Below are 23,503 nucleotides of genomic sequence, written 5' to 3' on the forward strand. Positions count from 1 at the left end.
CCTGACCCTGAGCCAGCGCTCCTAAATGCAATTCCATCAACTGCTCCAGAAGCTCAGGTACGAGAACTTGGATGCGCAAAAGGGTTTGTGCACAAAATACAACTGAAATCACATGCCATTCTAATCCAGCAGAAGCTGAGGAGGCTTCCTTTCTCAGTACGACAGGCTATTACCCAGGAGCTTCAAGACCTACAAGACAGGGGCATCATTGAGCGTACTGATGCGTCTCCATGGTCTCTCCCATCGTTGTCACCCAGAGACGGGGTGGAGCAAAGCCTCGAATGTGTGCCTTTTCCACCATTGACCTTGCCTCTGCATACCATCAAATGTTGATCCACCCAGATAGCCGTGATATAACTAGATTTATCTCTCACAAGGGCCTTTTCCGGTTCTGTTGTGTCCCATTTGGCCCTGCTTCAGCTCCATCAGCATTCCAGAAAATTATGTCTACCATACTGTCTGGCCTCCAAGGAGTACAAGCCTATCTTGACAATATCATATGGTACCACCCAGCAGGATCACGATGCCAACTTACGGAGGATGCTGCATGCCTTGAATGAGGCGGGACTCAAGTTGAACTTGCGTAAATGTAAGTTCAATCAGATGTCTTTGTCTTTCCTAGGACACACCATATCCAAAGATGGACTCCACCCTGACAGAGACAGCGCAGTGGCACAGAACCCCTGACTGTCATCAAGAAAGTGGGACAGAAAACTTACCTGCTCAGTGATGGTCAGAAATGGAATGCATCCAAGCTGGTGTCCTTCCCTAAGGGGGCTCTGATCTCCACTGGTAAAGACCATGACACTACTTTTGATGGGCTTATGGTGCCTGAGAATGTACACCATAATGCACAGAGCCAGGCCCAAGGTGGAGCCAGAGAACAAGAAATTCACCTGGCTAACAGGTTTTGGTAGATAGAGGAATACATGATTATGCACTGATACATGAAAAGAAAAACATCTTCTGATACTGTTCCTGAAATAGAAAATGTTGATACAGTAATGACAGGTGCAAATATGGGTTCCATACTGTTATAATGGTTGGCCACTGTTAGTTCATGTGATGCTGAGAACCCCGTTGAAAGAAAAATGTTATGTTTACAAGTGGTTAAAGCTAGGGTCTGTAATGTTGTTCAGAAACACATTTTGTTATACTGGGTGAAATGATCCTGCTATCCTGAGAGTAGTCAATACATTATGTATTCAGAAAAAGGAACAGAAATAATTGGACCACTGTGGCAGCTGTAGGACTGAGAAAAATCTGACCAATCCGTGCCGTCCGGCCCGGACAGCACGGATTCGTCAGACTGGTCAGATGCCTTCACGTCTCGTCCTCTGTCCCTCCCTCCTCCGCACGCACACACGTTAAGTTTCACTGATGGCGGAAATATTCAGCACACTCCTCTGCAGAAATACCAGTCGCAGGAGAAGACGGTCATTTGGTTACAATGGCAGAGAAAATGCAGCCAGCGTTACTTGTAACAGCTCATCCCGCTAAAAAGGCAAGGAAAAGAAAGCCTGAGGCAGAAAAGGCTGCACGAAAAAGGCTCTGGATAAAGAAAGAAGTGGACCGAGTCAACATCGGTGTGGCGTTTAAGCGGTGGAGACAACTGGGGCATGTGAAGGGCTTGAAAAGTGATGCAGAGGTTGCTCTCTTTCTGTTGGACAGGTAATTATTTGTTTTGTTTCAGGGGGATTTGTTATTTTCGTGAAATATGTGAGGTTTGCCAACTTGGCTACGTTTGTAGCTCGTATTAGCACAATGCTAACGTTAGCTTCTTTGTGTGTTGTTTTTAGTCATGAGAATGGCTAATGAGTCGGCCCAATTTCCACTGGATAGGGGTCCGCTGCGTTGCGGCTGCGATCCGGTTTTGGTCCGCCGACCTGCAATCCCCACCGGTTGCAGTTTGAGTCCGCAACGGCGCAGTACGGTGGACAGCTGGCCTCACGATGTGTGCTAGTGTCAACACGGAGTGTTTTATTTTGAAAAGTAACCGGATGTAGTTTGTTATTTTAGCGCTTGACTTCCTGTCTGCTCCGTGCTAAATTCAGTTGAATTGCTGCGTCTTGCTCTAGCATCTCCTTCTCCCTGCTGAGTCCCACTGCCAGATGCGCGTTCAAGTTTGTGGGGGAGTGGCTTTGGACGGAGCACTGACGGGATGGGGAGGGGGGGTAGAACTTGGAGGAGGTGCCACTTTCAAATCTTGCTAGCTCTCTTGCTAGCTCTCCAGGATTGTAGACCCTAGCTTTAATCATTTCACAGTGCATATAATTTAGTTAAAAAGTCACATGATGTGAATACAAAAAAGCTCATTTTATTTGTTTTAATCCTACATATCATCCTGATATAGAAGATTCTGTAATACTTATTAAGTTTCATATATTATGATACCCCTGCTATAGGGGAAATGTTGTGTTGTGCTATGCAGATGTGACCATAGAGGGCACTGCAGGAATGTGAGTTGTACTGTAGAGGCTGTTGCTGTTGAATAGAAGAAGAGTGAATAAAGTGGGCAAGACTGAAGAAGCTCTCCGGCTAATTATTTCTAGAAGTAATACTGAACACCACAAGCTGTCAGCCCGCCCCTCTGGGTTCGCCTGCCAGCAGGGTCATAAAAACAGAGAGACATGCTCTCTCTCTCCCCCTCTTCTTATGCTCTCTTATCACATTCTCCATTCTCTCTTCTCCTTCACTCTTATGCACTCTTATCTTCTTTTTAAATCACTCTTCTTTTTAAAATATAGTCTCTTTATTTTTATTTTTGCGACAGGCTCTAAGACAAGCAATCTCTGCAGAAATCAACAACTTGTTGATTAAATTTGTATAACCAATTGTATTTAGTGGTATTGAATCACTTCTTTAAGTGCTTCACTTTCATCAAAGTTTTAACAGAACAAAGTTCTTTCCTTTTTGATTTTTAATATATCATTACAGTATCACAGCCTGAGTAAGAGTTAAAGAACCACCACTCTAAGCCACAAAGAAGAATAGCTTATTAACCCTCTGGGGTCTGGGGTATAATTGGCCGTTTTTGACCATTTTTGATTTTACCATTATATTTCACCTTAAAAACAATTTACCTTGCCTTGTTTGGTGTCATTCTTTTCACCACAACCTCACATGTGTGACTGTACAGTTATATTTTCATTTTGACATACTGTATTAAGACAATGGACCTAAAATCACAAAAAAACATAAAATCCGAGTAGGAAAAAGTTAGTTTTTTTACTGTGAAAACCACAAATATGCTCAACGAACCATTTTTATTACTTATAATGCAAATATAAATTGTTGTTTGCTAAATCTGTGCATACATTTTTGAAATTTACAAAGTTATATGTAACTATTTACATTTAAATGCAGGCAACGCCTCAGGCTCAGGTCTGCCTGAGCTCCTCCAGCTCAATGAAAAGCTGCACTGCCTGCTCCACATTCGGCACTCTCCTTGTTGTTTTGACTCATTAAACAAAAAAACGACTCCACTACACACTAAACACACTACATAACACACTAACTATGCACTCCAAACACGCTAAATGTCACAAATCTCCAAACTCTCAAAACTCGCGATCTCTGTCGCTGCCTCTCTGACTGGCACTGCTGCTTTCACTTTTCCGCCCCGTCCCTTCCAAATCTTCCCCCCTCCCTTAGCAACCAAATCACGTGATTTGCCATGTAATTTTGTGATTGGCTGGTGTGGTGCCTTTTTCCACCAATAGGAACATGTTTTTTTTGCTTGCACTTCCTGCTTGCGGACACGTTCGTGAGGAAAGCCCGATCTCTTTTCCGTCTCTTCCTGCACCAAACGCGCAGCAAACGTGACGCCAACACTAGCGAAAAAGTGTGGCGTACATAATACATCGTAACTCCGGTTTTACTTGGCCTATCAACACGATTTAAAAACTGGCATATAGTTTGAAGGTTGCTCTAAGATATAGAGTCAGAACAGAGACGCACAGAGGCTCCGTCTCGCTGCTACGTCATCTGAAATTAGTCACGTGATTTTGACGCGCCGGCGCGTCAATCGACCTCAGAGGGTTAAGAATATCATAATTGATGGAGATGTAGTAATTGGCTGCTTCAGAAGCCGTACAAGCAGTTTCCAATGAAATGGAGACTTATTGTGCTCAAAAGCGGAGACCAGCTTTGCCCCCAGCGCTTTCGAAGCAGACATCCCGCTGGGCCGTGAAGCAAGAGTTTCTTCAACAGAGTACCGGACCCGCAGTTGACCCCAGAACAGTCGAGGAAACTAGAAGTTCCAGACTTCCTGACTCCCAGACAAAGCAGGCTGAGCGTCTCCATACAGCTGGATCCACACACGTGTGAACAAGTTGGTGTCTTAAGTTAAAACTTCTACCCTTTTTATCTTAAGTAAAATGAGATTAGGGTCTTGTTTGTATTCAAATTTACTCCCGTAATGTTCAATTTATAAAAAAACAGACCTGTAATTTCACCATCTGCCCCTGATCACATAACCTTATAACTTTACTCATCACAATTTCCACATTTTCTGTCGTCTGTTATTGTTCGTCTAAATTGCTATCTCATTTATTTACCCTGAATTATTTAGTTAATAAACATCTATAATTGTCTGTCGTTGTCTGTGCAAGTTTGTTTAAATGTGGAGAACCGATGGAACTGTGTAAAGAAAACACTGAATTCAGAATATGAGATTGAATAAATTGATTTGAAATTGATTTGAACAGTTAAAAGCTAAACTTGTCCAGTCAGATTTGATTAATTTCCTCCGGATTAGTCAAATAGATAAAACAATGGAGGTGTTGCCCCATTTACGAACGTGTTATTAATTGCCAGTGATTAATTACATTTATTATTTAGTAGTGTAGTAGTCTCCTACAAAGCAAGTCATTAAGTCAAATCAATTTAATTTATGTAGCCCAAAATCACAATCACATTGCCTCAATGGGCTTTACAATCTGTACAGTCAATGACATCCTCTGTCCTTAGCCCCTCGTTTACAGTGAGGAAAAACTTACCATGTTCATATATCTATGAAGCTGAGACTGAGGGCCTGATTTACTAAAGGTTTGCGTGTGTAAAAACGTGTGCAAACTTGATTGCACGCGCAAACACATGTTAAAGCTGATCTACTAACCAGACGCAAGGAGGATTGCATCCCTCAAACGGGCAAAATAGCACACGCAATCCATTTAGCGTGTTTGCCTTAATATGTATTTAAATATGGGCGTCTCTGCAAGAACACGCAAAATATTGGGAGGAGTAGATGCAAATAGATTAATTTAGCGCACGCAATGTGATTTACCAAACCTAGAACTAATTGCGTTCGCTGATTTTGCGTCTTTATTTAGCACGTTTGAAAGTCATGTATTAACTGGCACAGCTTTACGCACACATGGCTGCGGTCGTTGTAGCAAGGAGGAGGCATAGGCACAACGAACGAACTATCTCTAACAAACAAAACAAACAACAACAGCCACCAAAAAACGACGACCAAGCCTAAATTTAAACAAAATGAATGTTGAAATTGCCATTATCTATTTTCTTTCCGTTTTCGCAGGCTGCCCTGGTGTCCACTAATGCGTAACGCGCGTCCATCTCCTCCTGCGATCTCCCCTCCCTCTCCCGGCTGCTCAGATGAAACACCACTGATGTTTAACGACCTCCCGACTCCCTGTACGCCACCCTCGATCCCCCTTGCCAGGGCATTGATGGCCATCGTCAGCCCAGATACAGCACTGACTAGCTGCCTGGTGTGCGTAACGATGGCACGAGTGTCCCGCCTGAGCGCGCGTGTCACAGAGGCCACAGCTCGCACATCCTGTGCCATGGAATGTAACCTGTCTTCAAGTGCCACAGACTGTTTCATCATAGGAAAAAACATCTTGTGATACTGGAAAATGAAACGCACACACTTCTGCGCCACTGTTGGAAAATAAAATCCTCTGATAAATGCAGAAGCAAAAATACTTTTGTAGCCTAAATTATGAAATTACGCGTTTTCAGTGCATATTCAACGAAACGTTAACACAGGAAGCATATTCTTTTTCTTTTTTTCTTTTTTTGGCACATATCTAAATAAATTAAATGTATCCAATAAAAGAAATGCGTGTTTGTGCTATTATGGGCATACCTTGCTCTGCAGTTTCTGGCTCAAGGGTGTCAAATCCTTGAATTCCCCAAATCTGTTCATCGGAGAAAGTCAGCAGTACCTGCTGCTCAATTGAAGACAGGGGATGTCCTCTGTCGGTCCACCACCTGTTTTATTTGCCGAGGTTTTATTATAAGCCATTTTTTCTTTTGCTCTTCTTCTTACATCTTGCCATCCCCTCTTAATTTCATCGGCCGTTCTTCTTGTTTTGCTGACAGCATTAACTTTGTCACAGATATCCTCCCATATTTCCTCCCGTTTCTCCTGGATATATTAATGTTTCCTTGTTGTAACTCGTGAATATGTTTGATTGCCTCCTCCACTAACACCTCCAATTCAATAGCTTCAAATTTCATCTTTAGTTTGCGCCCACTCTCTCCCACGTTCTCCATGGTGAAAACTAGTAACACACGCAAAAACCTCATTTAAATAGGGCGGTTTCCAACACGTTTGCCCCTGTTATTCATTGCGCGAGCAATCTTAGTTGATCACCCACAACACGCAAACCAACAGCGCGTGCAATCTTTTAGCGCACGCAAGCAATTTAGCACCCCTTATCTGGGATCTTAGTAAATCAGGCCCTGAGTATTCTGTTTGCATCAGGTCAGCTTCTCTCCTCTCCTCCTCTGGAGCTGGTTTGATTTTAGCTCTAGAGTGTCTTTCCTATTGCATACACAGCTGTTAAATATGTTTTGAGAAGGAAAACCTAAAGCCCACACATTTTCTCAATATTTTGTAATGAATTACAAATGTGTTTTTCATGATTATATTTCTCGGGAAACAGGAAATCACTTTATTAGACCCTCATACAGTACCTATAAAAAGTCTTAACCCTCTTAATTGTTTCCCCTTTTTTTATTTCTTTTAGAAATGGAATCATGGTCAACATACACAAAACATACAGAACAAATATACACTAAAAAGTCTTTAATATGAAAGTGAAAAAGATTTCTACAAATTAATGTGAATTAATTTAAACTATATAATGTAAAATAGGTTATTGCATAAGTATTGGAGTGCTGGATTTCTTCAGCTGTATTCTGACTCGATTAAATGATGTCATTCACACTGCCGTTTGCATGCGGGGATCCTGCGCCAATTCTCCGCACCTTCCTCCGTGTGAAAGTTTCAGATGTGGAGAGGGGGGTAATTTCGCTCTGGCGCTGATCCGCCTCTGGAGGTAGTATCAGGGCTGCATTATTGGTGAACCGCCCCAGTGTGAACAGATAAGCTAGAGGTGTGGAGTCGGTGTGACTAGTCTGATAACTACACAGGTCACTCACTCAACTAAATAAAGAGAAATGTACCACAAAACTAATGTGACGTAGTAACTGTACCTATAGTCGACAACTTATGAGGAAAACAAATACCACAGCTGTATGTGGAGAAGCGCCTGTCCTCCCGCCTGTTCTACCGACTCTTCCTCACATTTCTGCCCGAAAACCAGCGTTTGTCACCGGCAAAAAACTTTAACTCACCAAGTGTTTGTGATGAAAATGAATCATCGCGTTCGTCAGCCCTCCAGACCAAGACTTCAGGGAACTTTCCCCCAGAAAACAGCCTCCGTCCCCGCGAGTGAGTCAGACAGCGACCTGTTTACTGACGGTGATATGTATTTATGTAATTTAGCACTGAAAACGTAACTTTGTCACTTTCCAGGATTTTTGGTGGGTCAGGATCTCAATCACCACACTTTATAACAGCATCCATATGATTAAACTGTCCGCGGTTTTAGATTGACAGGGGGGAAACCTGGGAAACGCCGATGTCATCAACATGTCATGTACCGTCACCCCTCTTTAGGAGCCGCGGCGCCGGCTTTCTGTGTGAATCACCATCGGCGGAGAATTGGCGAACCACCGCTCCGGAGAGAATGCGGAGAAGCTGTGTAAAAAGGGCTATTGGTTCTTGGAAGGACGCCAGATTTTAAGGCACCCCTCAAAGACACAGAGAATAGTGAGGGGGCTTACTGGCCTGACCCTCAGCATGCCCCAAATTCCAATAGAAACAGATTAAGGTTGAAAATTGGTTATCATTTAACCAACCCAGGCAAACCTCAACTGTAATATCTAAAGAAGCCTTCGCCATGGCCTGGAAGGAGGTGAACATGGATGTTGGTTACTCCATCACAGACTGTTCACTGCCATGCCAAAAACATAAAAAGACCCTCCTCCATGAGGTTTAGGAAGGGGGAATATGCAGGTAGAAACAGTTTTCAAGGGTTGTTTGTGAACCACCCTTTCTTCACCTTCAGGTATTTATGAATCCATTATTCCAAGACATTAACTGACACTTGGCCCTTGTATCGATCTATAATAAGGTTAGGATTTGTGTGTGAACCATTTTAACTTTCATGTAATACTCCCAAACTCATGTCACAAACAAAAGCAGGGCTTACTAGCCTGTGAAGAGTCTCAGCAGAGATCTAGTAATAGCAGACAATAACCAAGTCAGGCTTTATGATCATAGTGAGTCAGAAGCAGACAAAGACCTCAAGAAGCCCTGGTTTACTCCCCACCACATGGTCAGCCATTGTACCAAAATCTGAACAAGCTGCTGTTGCAAGGACCAAACTTAAATTTGTCTCTACTGAGTGTCCTGCTCCAATTTTTTGACCACTCCACTGGTGCCAGCAGACTTCGACTTCTTCGACTTCTCTTTATTAATCCTTTTGGGATGACTCCCACAAGGAAATTGGATTTCCAGCAGCTTACAGGTAGAAAAGAGGTATAAAGCTAAATATAGAAAGTACTCAATAGACAGTAAAACAATAAACTCTTAGCTAAATATGGAAGTAGACAATAAATAAACAGTAAACAATAAACTCTTAATTATATGTATATCATATATAAAGTAGAGATAAGAATAAAATATAAAATAAAATTCACGGAAAATAAAATGAATGAATAAATAAATAATAAGATAAATGTAGAGAGCTGTATAGAGGATGAATATATATAAATAAAGATAAATATATAGGACTATATATGGCATTGTGTTGTTATACAGTAGATAAATGACATAAGCAGAAATTAGCAGTTAAATTCAATTAAATTATTGCATTTAAGTGGTGGATGAAGTTATTGCACAGGTTTGCATAATTAGATTATTAATGCACAGTGCTACCACTCCTATATTTCCTATATTTCCTCTATTTCTTCCTCCCCCCAAGTGAGGAGTTGTAAAGTGTGATGGCATGAGGGACAAAGGAGTTCCTGAGTCTGTTGGTCCTACACTTGGGAAGGAGCAGCATTCCACTGAACAGTCTCCTCTGGTTGCTGATGACGGTGTGCAGGAGGTGGCTGGCATTGTCAATAATGTCCAGCAGTTTGTCCAGTGTCCTCCTCTCTGCCACCGTCATCAGTGAGTCCAGCTTCATGTCGACCACAGAGCCAGCCCGCCTGATCAGTTTATCCAGTCTGGAGGTGTCCTTCTTGGATTTGCTGCCCCCCCAGCACACCACAGTGTAGAAGAGGACGCTGGTAACCACAGACTGGTAAAACATCCACAGCAGTTTGCTGCAGATGTTGAAAAGCAGCGACATAAAAGCATTGTTCCATCAAATGAGACTACTTGTTCACTGTGCCATTTATGCGCTGCAGAGGGATGCAAAGATATCTTTGGGGAAACAAAACAACCTCTCCAGAAATGAATGGCACAACACAGGAGGACCAACTCCTCAGGCTGAGACAGCTGTTTTAGAAGACAGATGGTTTGAAAGAGAAGTAAAATAATCCATCTATGTCAAACTCGAACGACCATCTTTGAACAGACGAGGAGGCCTAAAACAGTACTTACCACCCACTTACAATGCTGTACTGACACTGTAAGGACACTCCCAGACCAAGTTTAAATGCGTGCAAATTCCCTCCAGTTAGTTAGAACTGAAGAAAGCTCTTGGATGAGAGCTGAAACAACTTCAAGAAACTGAAACACATCAGACTGCTTACGATACATCACTTTGAATTACAGAGATATGGAGAAACCTGAAAATGGTTGTCCACCGATGGTCCCCATCCAACCTGATAGAGATTGAGAGGATACGAAGAAAATCCCAAAATCCAGGTGTGATGCAACAAGCATCATACCAAAGAGCATCATGTAATCGCTGCCAAAGGTGCTACAACTAAGTACTGAGTAAAGGGTCTGAATACTTATGTCAATGTGATATTTCAAATTTGCAACTTTGTCATTATGGTGTATTGGGTGTATAATTTAAAGATTATTCGTTTTATTAAGAATATAATATTTTAGCATAAGCCTGCAACATAACACAATTGTCCTGCACCAGGAGGGACCTAGGGACCACTGCACCAGCATAAAGTCTGAAAATCGCGCAGGGGATTTCATCCCAGTACCTATCAGCAGTCAGCGTACCGTTGGCTATGACATGGAGGTCTGTGCAGCCCTCTAAGGATTCTCAAGACCATCACTGACCCACTACCAAACTGGTCATGCTGGATGATGTTACAGGCAGCACAGCATTCACATTCACAACTGCAATTGTCTATGGCCACCACACGCAAAACCATTCCCTTTTGGGGGGTCTTTCTTTTGCCTCTCTTGCACCTGATTAAGTGTTGCCTTAATCTTTTTGAGGAGTGTTAATGGTTGGTTGGTTGGGTACTTTATTAATCCTTGACAGGAAATTGCTTCATTGCTCCAGCCATTATCAGTCACACATGCAAACATACATAAATAAAGTTAAACATACATAAATAAGGTTAAAAAACGTTCACCCTGTCCCTACAAGGGTCACAAGTGCTCATTAAAAAGTTTCATTGCAGCAGGGAAAAAGGACCTCCTGCTGCGCTCTGACTTGCACTTTGGCATGATCAGTCTTTCACTGAAGGTGCTCCTTTTGATCAACCCCAGTGCATTGAGTGGGTGAGAGGGGTTCCTCAAGATTGTCCTCATCTTAGACAGCATCCTGTCTTCTGCCACCTGCTGGACAGTGTCCAGTTTGGAGTTCACCACAGAGCTGGCCTTTTTAATGATTTTATCTACTCTGTTCCTATCTGCTGAGCGTGACCCCTCTCCCTAGCACGCACACTGCAAAGAACAGAGCACTGGCCACTACTGAGTAGTAGACAGTTGAAAGTATGGTGGGATATCAGACTATCGCTTCTTAGTTATACAAGGTGGTATTAGAAGACAGGATGGGATGGAACTAGTTAGTAAGCACGCTAAATTCAGTAGATATCTCTGCAATATATTAACGTCGTTGACAATGTTAGATATTTTTTTGACTATTTTTAACACAATTTCTGGTAATATCTTACAATTTGCTTCCTCACAATTAAGGTAAGAGAGAGAATCATTGATTTTAAATAAAATCATGATTATTTACAATGAATTAACAGAGTACTTTTAAGTGACCTTCAGGAGGCAAAAGAAAGTAAACATACCTGTCACTGTATGCTGTTGCGGCAGTACCAGCTGGCTGAGCATATCTGTAAGCTGCATACCCTCCCTGTGGAGAGACAGGGGAGATAAATATCACCTCAAATTTTGGGGGGAAATACAACACCAAAATGTAGGTAATAGATTGGATCAAGCAGTTATTTTTTTGACTGATCATAGTGAATAGCAATGACTTACATATATTTCTGCCCCATAAAAGCCATCTTGGTAGACCACACTGTTGACAGAGGATATTCAGCGTTAAGCAAGTTTTAGTTTTTTAAGTAAAATGAAATAAAAGGGTGACATCATGTCAGTGGAACTTCAAACGTGTCTGTGATCATGAAAGTGTCAAGTGCACAAGAAACATTTTAGTACTGCTGAAGTGAGCACATCAATAGGCCTGTACAGTCACAATGGAACAACATCTGAAGCAGGAATGTCACAGTATTGCAACTTTTGCACAAGACATGTTGGCTCTGCCATTTAATTTTTGTCATGCTTTTTTGAAGATAGAAAAAGTAATCAGCCAAAACAATGAAGAATTTTCTTTTGGACATAGTGTGTTGCCTTTTTAAATTCAGAAGTAAAGTGGCAGATATTTCAGGTACTGAGGAAGAGAGGCATTACCTAAATCATTTCTAAGCACACAGCTGTGGGTGGCTCTTCAGTGGGGTATGCATCTAACTTTCTGTAAGCCTTTTTTGTAACAAGAAAAACCGGCATGTTTTAAGCGTTCACTACAATACTGCATCACACGATATTTTGTCTGTACTGCTCCCTGGTGGTTGGTTCAAGATGAACAATTAGTTGTTTTACCATTTTCAGATTTAAACTATAAACTGTTGACAGCAAAATCAAAGAACATTTCTTTGAAATATCACCTCACACTAAATGATTAAATCAGTAGTTCCATGTGGTCAAAATGCACAATTCAGCATTGATTCTTTTTCTCCTTCTCTATGGCTCCCCTTTACCTTTCTAGGTCTCTTGTTCTTGTTCTTGTTTGTTATTTATTAAATATTCAATTGTGCAGTATTAAAAAGAAAACACATAAACAAAGACCAAACTTAGACTAACACCCACCTGCTAGATCATTTGGGGTGTATAAAGATTCTCTGCAGAACATCAGATTGTATGATTCCTGTTGTTACTTTAGTTAATTTGATTTGCCAGTTAATTTCCTGATTTGTCACTGTATTCAGAATAACTTTTGGATGAGAAACTGGGTCATCCTACTTATGATGTTATTAAGTTTGTAATTTGTTGTGGTTAGTTGTTTTTAACATCTTCAGATTGATTTAAAGCTAATATTCAGTTCTTTTACTTTTTGCTCAAGCTCTCCTTCCAGTTTTTGCTCCTCTGTTATTTATATGTGGAGTATGATATAATTTTTCCTGTTATCACTGCCTTAGCTGTTTCCTAAAGTAGTCAGAATCTACAAGTAATGATGTTTTTAAAGCGCCGATCTTGTATGTGGTCTGAAGTTTAGTAACTTAACTTCCCCAATGGAAATGTTACTATTATGTATCGTCCTTCTGGATCAGATATGACTGAGTTGTTGTTATAGGATATTTTTTGTTAATCAACATAGCCACTCCTCTTTTCTTCGAAGAGGTGGCAAATACCTAGCTGACCCATGTAGATTTGAAGTGGTCAAGATTGGAATTGGTGAGATGCATTTCTTGTAGTAGAGAAATGTCCCCTTTAAGTTTTGAAAGTCTTTTTGCCATTGAATTGAGACCCCCGACATACAGCTGTGAATTCCAGGTTATAAACATAATTGGTGTCATTTATATGTTTTCTGGGAAGTTTTCACTAATATGTTCTCCCAAAGGCAGGCCCACTAAAGTGTGCAGGGAAGATCATAGCTGTCTCTTTACAGCTAAAATAAAAATAAGAGATCAGATAAACATGACACAAATTAGTTTTTTCTGGAAGCTAAGAGGACTTTTTTGTATTCCACTTGTGTAGGAGTGAGTACTTAAACAGTAGAATTATTTTGTGCATGAAAGTGTGTGTAGATGTATCTGTATTGAATCTGTGCAGATAGGTTTTTTATGTCTTCCGAGACCTGTCGTCAGTGTTTATTTTTGTTGCATGTATGCCTCTTGTGTGTGTTTGAGGTGGCACTTACGCGCCATAGGCAGGGATTGGTGGAGGAGGAGGTGCAGCACGGAACGTGTTGTAGACAGTGCGACCCCTTCCTCTCAAATTGGTCCCTCTATAGGCTACAGCTGCTCCTGTGCTGGGGTATGGGAATCCTGTGACTGAGAGTGACACATCCCACCACACACACACACACACACACACACACACACACACACACACACACACACACATGCAAACGCACACAGAGTGAGAAATCAGAATCAGAAACAGTATTCCTTTATTGTCCCACAAATGGGGAAATTAATATAATATAATGAAAAGGTAAGAATTACAATAGACTCGTATATACATATAAACATTATTGTACAAAATTAACGTGATTATAAATAGTGTGGCAGTGAATTGTTATTGACAAATAATAAACATGAGTATTAAAAAATAACCAGATAAATATATGAATATGTTTCCAAATATGAGAAATAAGTTATAGTTGTATTGCACAGTGCAGATCGAGGTCTACTGGGAGCAGTGCTGGTTGTAAAGTCTGACAGCGGCTGGAAGAAAGAGAAGAAGAGAGACATGGGAAGAATATGCTGCAATGGTAAATTTCATATTTTTTTCTAATTAAATAACTTGGAAAAGGGTATATCTTATTGTAAGCAAATTATTGTAAACAAATCCCCTTATTATTGGTGACATGCATTGGTCAGAACACAATTTTTTTCTTTACACAGTCAGTCATATTATTAGTGCCTGAATGTGGATGCATTCACACACTAGTTATTCAAACCTTTATCATTATTATTTCTAATCCATACATGTTTGGCACTTTTAAACTCCAGCATACTTTCAGCTACAGAAATCAAATCAAAATGTTCAGGTCTTTTAGGAATGTTTTGCTTGCATTCAATGTTTTTATACCTACTCTACTTTTGAACATATTAAGCTTTTTTCAACACAATTTTGACATGGAGGCCCATAGTCACACGGTGGGCATTTAGAATCCCTCCAATAACTAATTACTTGCTCGCTAATAACTGCTACTCCTGCTGCTGATACTGCAGCTTTTAATACTATCACTACTACTAGGACTGTGCAGTAATTCTATTAGTAGTGTAGTAGCCCTATTTGAGACCCTCAGCAGACTATGCTAATAATTGCTTCTCCATGGAAAAGAGGATAAAGCACGACACATGAAGCCATGGCTGTCAGAACCAGTCTCAATCTCCCCATCTTAAAAAAAAATCAACATATTCACAAACTTGCAAAATGGGTTAAGTACATTGCTCAAAATCATAATTTCAGGGGTTCAAGTCCTCATACCCTCATCCTCACACCCACATGTTTTTACATGTCATTTCATTATGTCTCTGTGGCAGAATTGGTAAACTACATAGCTCATAATCCAATAGTCAGGGGTTTGTCTCATGATCTTCTCACTGTAAGAAAAAAATCCAATGTAGTCAGTGGTTGATTGGATGACCGATTATGCTTTGAAGGTTTTCCTGAAGGAAACTGTGTAAGTCTCTTTTGACACACACTACAGAGTTGAGATATGTTAGAATATTCCACATCCCTGGCACTGCTACTCCTACTGCTGCTACAGCTACTGCTAAATTACTACATCCACTGCTATGCCGTGGCTGTATGGGTAAAGCACATGGCTAATGCCCCCATTGTCGGGGATTCAATTCCTCATCTCCTCACAATGAAGGCAATTGGAAGTCAATCTCATTAAAGGATGAGTTTGTTAAAGTACAACAGGTGCAAATCGCCCCACAAATGTGTGCTAAATTCAAAATGTTAAAGTTTCATGAATTTTTGAGTAGGTTAAGGCCCTCTTAAAGGTTTTTTTTTTTTTTTTTTTTTTTTTTTTTTGGTAAAGAAAGAAAGAATAGTCTCCTGAATAACTGAGGAATGTTAAAATGGTCAGCTTGTTAAAATTAGTGCTTTAAATATTTATGTTTACTCTTGCTTTCCAGTAAGTTAGATACATAACTTCTTTTTAAAGATGCATTTTCCCTACTTCCTGCTGCTTACTGTAAAACCAGGGGCTCTATATAAGGGCGGAATGATTCCTCTCCATGATACATGTTTACTCAGACAGGGACCAAAGACAAACAGGTGTACTTAGAAAATGTAAGGAAGTGCAACTTTCTCTTTACCTGTTTACATCTCCAATAAGCTAGATCAAGATCTGCTGTAGCCATGGCAACCACAGATGGACTCAGTTTACACAGCATTTGGTAAAATGTCACTCGGACACGCATTTATAAACTTAAATTAACTGTATTTTCTCCTTTTTTTAATTTTAATTTTTTACATTGGAGCCATCATCTTCTTATTAATGATCTTTTGATCCGGAATTGCAAAGCACTTTGTAAAGTCTGTTTCAGTATAAGCTCTACAGATTAATCATTGATCATCCCTCTGACGCTAACTGATTAATGGGTTACAGTTACATGTGGGGGCACTTTAAATAGCAAAAGCTGTGCATTCTGATGCTGTTGGAGAACCTTCACTGATGAAACAGTCAGTTTGACTTTTTTTCTTTTTTGCCGTTCTTTTCATTAAAAGGTCTAATGAGTGGTGGAGCGGGAACAAGCTTTAATATACAATCAGATGTTTAAGGGTGTTCCTACATCCATTTATGGATCGTTTTGGGAGTCTAAATGAAGCTTCATACATGTGTAGCTGTTTCCATAGCGCTTAAGATTTATAAAACAGAATCAGCATTTATAAATTTGACAAAGAATGCATATGCATTTTTCTTTCTTTGTGCATACACATATCTCATCTACACAGATTTGTTGTAGATTTAAGATATGTGGCCCCTGTTACTTAATAGTGTGGGATTATCGACTGTGTGCAAATTTGGAAATCGATTTATAAAGAATCTCTCAGCCAGCGTTGTATCTTTAAGACAACCCCTGAGAGTCAGAAAATGACTGATGTTGAAGTTTACAGTTTAAGAAGTGTAGATTAAGATAAGAAGTACTAGATTCAGCCTTGGACGCATCTTTTGCTGTAAAGTTTCACTTCAGACTTTCTCCCTCAGCTTCACACTCTCAGTCACTAAATGATGTCTGGCACAGCTTTAAATTATTTTATATGTAGATATATTTTAAAAAGTCTCCAAAAAGGCATCATAGTTCAAGGCTGGATTACAAAGCTGCTTAAAGGGAGACAGTCACACCACAGCATGTTTTTTGCATCCTGGGTTACAGTTTATTGGAAATTGTCATTGTTGAGAGCGGGAACAGTTCTGTTAGTTTTAGTGCTAAACATTTTTTTCATTTTCAATTTTTTTACAGTGTCAATAAGAAATTTTTTTAAAGACAATATTCCCATAAAATAACAGTATAATCATGTTTTTAACTAAAAAAACAGTGCTCCCACATAGTCAAGACACTTGAGGAGTTCTGTTAAACTCAAAATATACTGTATCACCTTCCTTCAGGCCCTGGATAGGGATGATTACACCCGATGTGTGCAGCAGCAAATAAAAACACAACATGCGCCACTGTAACTGCTTAGAAACAACAGCGCTCTCTCTCTCTCTCTCTCTCTCTCTCTCTCTATCTCTCTCTACAGTGATGGAAATCCTCTACCTGCTGTGTTTGCCTCTGCTCACACTGACCAGACAACGGTATTAATATGCCACACAGCAAGTGCATAATCGATTGGTGATATATGCTGATTTAAAGGACAATTTCACTTAAGATACCCCCACCTCCCCCCTTAATATCAGATGTATTAATTCATCTTTGTAGCATACATAAGTGCCGACAGGTGTACAGTTTGTGTGTATATGCATATGAGTTAGCATGGGGACATGTGTATGTACATGTTGTTAGTGGTGTGATGGATATGAATGCAATGATGAGCTATGGCTTGTGCATGCTACAGCTGTGCTGTAATAACCCATGGCTGGTCCTCTGTCTGACAGTCAGCAAGCCTATAAAACAAATACCAACATCCACTGTTACAAACAAAAGTGCACTGCGGCTACAAACTAAAATATCTTCATATATGCACATCTTTTTTGCTAATGTAGGTGGTGTTTGAGAATTAGTTTTGACACTAGCTCAAGTCACTTAAGTTAATAACAAGAACACAGTTGTGTGTGTATGCCTCACTGTGTTTAATGCATCACACCACAAATTTGGTAAATGACAGAGTACAGGTTTTATCACTAATTGGGCTTTAAAATGAATCAACATCCTAAATAACAATATTGGAGTTGCTTAAATTAACTGCATTTCAGTAAGGGTTAGCAATTTTAAAGATCATAAAAATCACATTCTGTCATCCGGAGTTGAAATGATTATAAAAGCCATGTCTGAAATCACTCTTGCCTTTTAAAGACCCTAATTTTGATACAGTTTCAGCCAGCCCTGGACCAGCGATAACACACCAGTATGACCAAGCCCAGAGTTTATCTAATGTTGCTTGCCAATTTTTTAGCATATGTAAAAAAAAGGTTGGATCTGCTTGCATAGTTACACTCTCCCTCTCTCTCTGTCCTGCTTTGAATATAAGCAGTCTAAGACATAATCAATCAATCACTATTACATTGCCTCATTGTCCTTCATGCCCATGCAGCCTATTTTACTCAGTCAACCAAACACACACACACACACACACACACTAGAACACACTCTCTCTCTCTCTGTCCCCGTCTTTGACATACACACACTCCACATAGACCAAGACTGTTATACATTCTGAGCAAAAGGCATTCGAGGTTGTATGGTCTCCATTCTCATCATAGTTTTCCCTTTCTCTAGAATTCCACTCGATGCATGTCCGTAGAAAGGCTCCGATACGGTTTTGCTCCGTTGTCCAACAACCCCCAGCAGCTGCGTGCAGCACTGCCAGACAGCTAGAGCTGCGAGACCAAGGACTTCCCAAGATAATTACATAATCACAGCCAACCCAAGTTATAGGTATGTGTTATAAACACAACAACAAGAGGTGTTCCCAACCAAAGGATTAGAAAAAGGGCTTGGATTTGTCTCTTTTTTGAGATTTTTGTTCTGGTGTCAACACATGTGATGCCAGAAATAAAGTGTTTTATAATGAAAATCAACCGGATGTTATGTTGTTGTTTCGGTGTGTGACTTCCTGTCTGCTCATTCTTGCATTCATTCTTGAATTCTGTTTTATTCGTGTGACAGGGAATGTTATTGTCTTGATCAACCTCTTGGCTGTGGCCTTGATTCAAAATAAATACCCAACGAATTTATAAAAGGAAATTGTGCTCTGTTGATCAAAATTATATGAAAAATCAAAGTAACAACAATTAATCAAAGCTGTTTTCTCATTTGAAGGACTATGGATGCGTTGTGTCAGTACAACTCTCACCCACTGGATATACTCTATTTGGTTTGGGTGGCTGGTGCCTCCTGTGTAGAGGGCACAGGAGGAGGTGTCAGGCGCATAGCTGAGTTAAACCCAAAAGCACGACACATAAACAGTCAGATGCAGGAAGGTTTAGTTTATTGAGTGTCAAGAAAACAGGCAGGGGTTCAGCAGGCTATTCCTGACTGGTTTGACCCAGTTGACATGGAAAGTGGGATGCATCCTCATTGATGTGGAAGGCAGAGGCAGTCAGCCACAGTGTTGTTGACCTCAGAGATAGGTAAGGGTCAAATGAATCTAGGAACCAGTTTCCCAGAGTCCACTCCGAGAGGCAGATCTTGAGTGGACAACCAGATTCTCTGTCCAGAGGTACACTATATTGCCAAAAGCATTCGCTCATCTGCCTTGACTCACATATAAACTTAAATGACATTGCATTCTTAATCCATAGGGTTTAATTAGGGTCCGTCCACCCTTTGCAGCTATAACAGCTTCAACTCTTGTGGGAAGGCTTTCCACAAGGTTTAGGAGTGTGTTTTGGGAATTTTTGACCATTCTTCCAGAAACGCATTTGTGAGGTCACACACTGATGTTGGACAGGAAGGCCTGGCTCTCAGTCTCTGCTCTAATTCATCCCAAAGGTGTTGTATCAGGTTGAGGTCAGGACTCTGTGCAGGCCGGTCAAGTTCATCCACACCAAACTCTCTCATCCATGTCTTTATGGACCTTGCTTTGTGCACTGGTGCACAGTCATGTTGGAACAGGAAGGGGCCGTGTCCTTTTTTGGCCACAAAAGAAAATCCTGCCCCTGCAGGTGAAGGAGGAAGGTTGGATAATGCCAGCTACCACAGACTCCATCCATCCATCCATTGTCAACCGCTTCAATCCAATCCAATCCAATCCACTTTATTTATATAGCACGAGTATAAACAAACACAAGGTTTCCAAAGTGCTGCACAAAAGGATAAAACAGAGATTAAATAAATAAATAAATAAGTACATTTAAAAAAGAAAATATGCATGTGCACACATAAAACAAATAAAATCACATAAAAACACAAAATATCCAAAACACATAAAATCAACACTCTACGTGGTGTTAAAAGTCAAAGAAAAGAGGTGGGTTTTAAGAAGAGTTTTAAAATGAGACAGAGAGGAGGCCTGTCTAATGTGCAGCGGCAGACCATTCCAAAGCTTTGGAGCTGCTATGGCGTACGCTCGGTCCCCACTGAGTTTAAGCCTAGCTTTAGGCACTGTCAGAAGCAGCTGGTCAGCTGACCTGAGAGATCGGCTGGGCATGTAGGGGTGCAGCAGCTCAGAGAGATACAGTGGGGCAAGGCCATTCAAGGCTTTAAAAGCAAATAAAAGAATTTTAAAATGAATCCTAAAATGGACGCGCAGCCAGTGGAGTGAAGCTAAAATAGGTGAGACGTGCTCATACTTGCTTGTGCCAGTTAAAAGACGTGCAGCAGCATCCAAAATCGGGTCGCGGGGGCAGCAGCTTCAGTAGCGAGCCCCAGACTTTCCTTTCCCCGGCCACATCGGCTAACTCTGACTGGTGAATCCCCAGGCGCTCCCAGGCCAGAGAAGAGATAATCCCTCCACCTGGTCCTGGGTCTACCCCTAGGTCTCCTCCCAGTTGGACGTGCCAGGAACACCTCCCTAGGAAGGCGCCCTGGTGACATCATCATCAGATGCCCGAACCACTTCAACTGGCTCCTTTCCACGCAAAGGAGCAGCGGCTCTACTCCGAGTCCCTCCCGGATGGCTGAGCTTCTCACCCTATCTCTAAGGGAGACCCCAGCCACCCTGCGAAGAAAACCCATTTTGTTCGCTTGTGTCTCATTCTTTCGGTCATGACCCATTGCTCATGACCATACGTGAGGGTAGGGACGAAGATTGACCGGTAGATAGAGAGCTTTGCCTTCCGGCTCAGCTCCCTTTTCGTCACAATCGTGCAGTGAAGCGCATGCAACACCGCACCCGCTGCTTCGACTCTCCGGTCAATCTCACGCCCCATCATCCCCTCACTCGTGAACAAAACCCTGAGGTACTTGAACTCCTCCACTTGGGGCAAGGACACATTTGCCACCTGGAGTAGGCAATCCACCGGTTTCCTACTGAGAACCATGGCCTCAGATTTAGAGGTGCTGATCCTCATCCCTGCCGCTTCACACTCAGCTGCGAACTGATCCAGTGAGCATTGTAGATCTACAGCCGATGATGCCATCAAGACCACATCATCTGCAAAAAGCAGTGATGCGATCTTCAGGTCACCGACCTGTAACCCCTCCATACCACGACTGCGCCTCGAAATCCTTTCCATGTATATCACAACCAGGATTGGGGACAAGGCACAGCCCTGGCAGAGGCCAACACCCACTTGGAACAAGTCCGACTTACTTCCGAGTATACACACGCAGCTCTCGCTTTGAGAATATAGGGATTGGATGGCCCTGAGAAGGGTGCACTGTGTGTGCTTGCCCACTTGTATGGGTGATGCATGTCGTTATACAGCCACCTTGCCAACTAGATGCCTCATTGTCAAGGATTTTGAGCATATTGTTGCTGTTGTGTACTTGTATCCATAATAATAATAATAATAATAATAATAATAATAATAATAATATATTTAATTTGTAAAGCACTTTATATTTAAACAAATCTCAAAGTGCTACAGGAAAAGCAACAATAAAAGAGAAAACATTAGTAAAAAAAAACATCTCAAAGTCAAAAGCAACTTAGAGGTCATAGGATCTGCTAAAAAGGAAAGTTTGAAATCATTTTTTAAAACATTCAACAGTCTGTGGTGCCCTCAGGTAATCAGGGAGGTTGTTTCATAGACGAGGGGTGGCAGAACAGAATGCCCGGTCCCCTAAGGTCCGGAACTTAGTCCTGGGGGGTGGAGATGGTCAGAGTTGGTCGAGCGGAGGGATCGAGATGAGATGAAGTGAATGGAGGATGGGTGAGATGTGTTCATACTTTTGCACTCTCATCAGGATCCTAGCAGCGCTGTTTTGCACATACTGGAGCCTTTGGATGCTTTTGCTAGGGGTTCCAATGAGTAGTGCATTGCAGTAATCCAGCCTGGCGGAGACAAAGGCGTTGATGAGCTTCTTGGTGTCAGGAAAGGAGAGTGAGGGGCGGAGTTTGGCAATATTTCTGTGGTGATGGAGTTTTTGCAGAGACGTTTGATGTGAGCCTCAAAGGTGAGGTGAGGGTCAAATATGACACCAAGGTTAGTGACAGACGTGGACAGGGGAATGACCTGCCAGGAAAACGTAATGCTGGTTATGGAGGATAACTGGATCTGGTGAGGGGTGCCAACAAGTATGACTACTGTTTTGGAGCTGTTTAAATGCAGGAAGTTGTGCTGCATCCACGCCTCCAGACAGGTGGTGATAATGGATAGTGGTGATGCAGAAGCAAAGTTGCAGAGGGGTGTGTGTCCATTTTTATGTACAGTTGTGTGTCATCTGCATAACAGTGAAATGAGACACCAAAACGACTGATGATCTGGCCAAGGGGGAGCATGTAGAGTGTGAAGAGGGTGGGGCCAAGGACTGACCCTTGAGGGACCCCAAAGGTGACAGTGTGTGTCCCTGATCTTGCACCTCCAATGGAGACGTACTCTGTCCTGTCGGTAAGATACGAGTGGAACCAGTTGAGAGCGGTGTCAGTGAGTCTGATGGTGTGATGTAGCCGGTTGAGAAGTATACAGTAGTCGACAGTGTCAAATGCTGCAGACAATTCAAGAGGGATGAGGAGAGAAGGTGAGCCAGCATCCGCCGTCATCAGCAGGTCATTTGTGACCCTCATTAGAGCTGTTTCAGTGCTGTGGGTGGAGCGGAAACCAGACTGAAACCTTTCGAAAAGGTTGTTGTGTTTCAGGTGATCCTGTAGGCGGGCAGAAACTGCTTTTTCTAGTACGTTGGAGAGAAATGGAAGGTTGGAAATGGGCCTGTAGTTGGCAAGGGTTTCAGGGTCCAAGGAGGGTTTTTTTAAGGATAGGTCTGATTATGGCAGTTTTTAGGGCAGGTGGAACAGAGCCAGCTTGGATGGACTGGTTTATCACTGTGGTGATCAGATGACTTATGATAGAGATTTTTGTTTTCACCAGGGCTGTAGGAAAGGGGTCGAGGGCACAAGTAGAGGGTTTCCTCCTCCTGATGATGTCCTCAACCTCTTGCTGTGAGACTTCAGGGAAGCAGTGAACAGGCGGGGAGATCCCAGACTGTGGGTCGGCAGTCAGGATAGGTAGAGTGGAGAGACAGCAAGATAGGACGGCAAGGATGGAGTCAATTTTGGAGCTGAAAAAGGCCATGCAATTGTTGCAGTGTTCTTCTGTAGTTTCTATGTGCGGGGCTGTTTGTGGCTTGAGGAGCTGGTTAATGGTAGAGAATAGCTGCTTAGAGTTTCCAGGATTCTCTTTTATGATGTTGGAGTAAAATTGTGATCGTGCCTCTCTGAGGGACTTTGAGTAGGCCCTTT

The 23,503-nt window shown here is 41.7% G+C and overlaps 1 protein-coding gene across 14 annotated transcripts in view; it reads right to left on the bottom strand.

Annotated features, from left to right (window-relative positions):
* The window catches only part of LOC115570877 (RNA binding protein fox-1 homolog 3-like), a 1,044,539-nt gene that overhangs the window by 31,492 nt on the left and 989,544 nt on the right, over nt 1–23,503 (bottom strand). For all 14 annotated transcript variants that reach the window (XM_030399653.1, XM_030399654.1, XM_030399661.1 and 11 more), the window contains 3 exons: nt 13,674–13,806; nt 11,735–11,774; nt 11,542–11,606 (listed from right to left, as the gene is read on the bottom strand). In XM_030399653.1, coding sequence (XP_030255513.1) covers nt 11,542–11,606; nt 11,735–11,774; nt 13,674–13,806 — 238 coding nt within the window. The remainder of the gene's footprint in view (nt 1–11,541; nt 11,607–11,734; nt 11,775–13,673; nt 13,807–23,503) is intronic.

This window comes from Sparus aurata, chromosome 20 (genome assembly GCF_900880675.1).
Source record: "Sparus aurata chromosome 20, fSpaAur1.1, whole genome shotgun sequence".
In the NCBI taxonomy this organism is placed as follows: domain Eukaryota; kingdom Metazoa; phylum Chordata; class Actinopteri; order Spariformes; family Sparidae; genus Sparus; species Sparus aurata.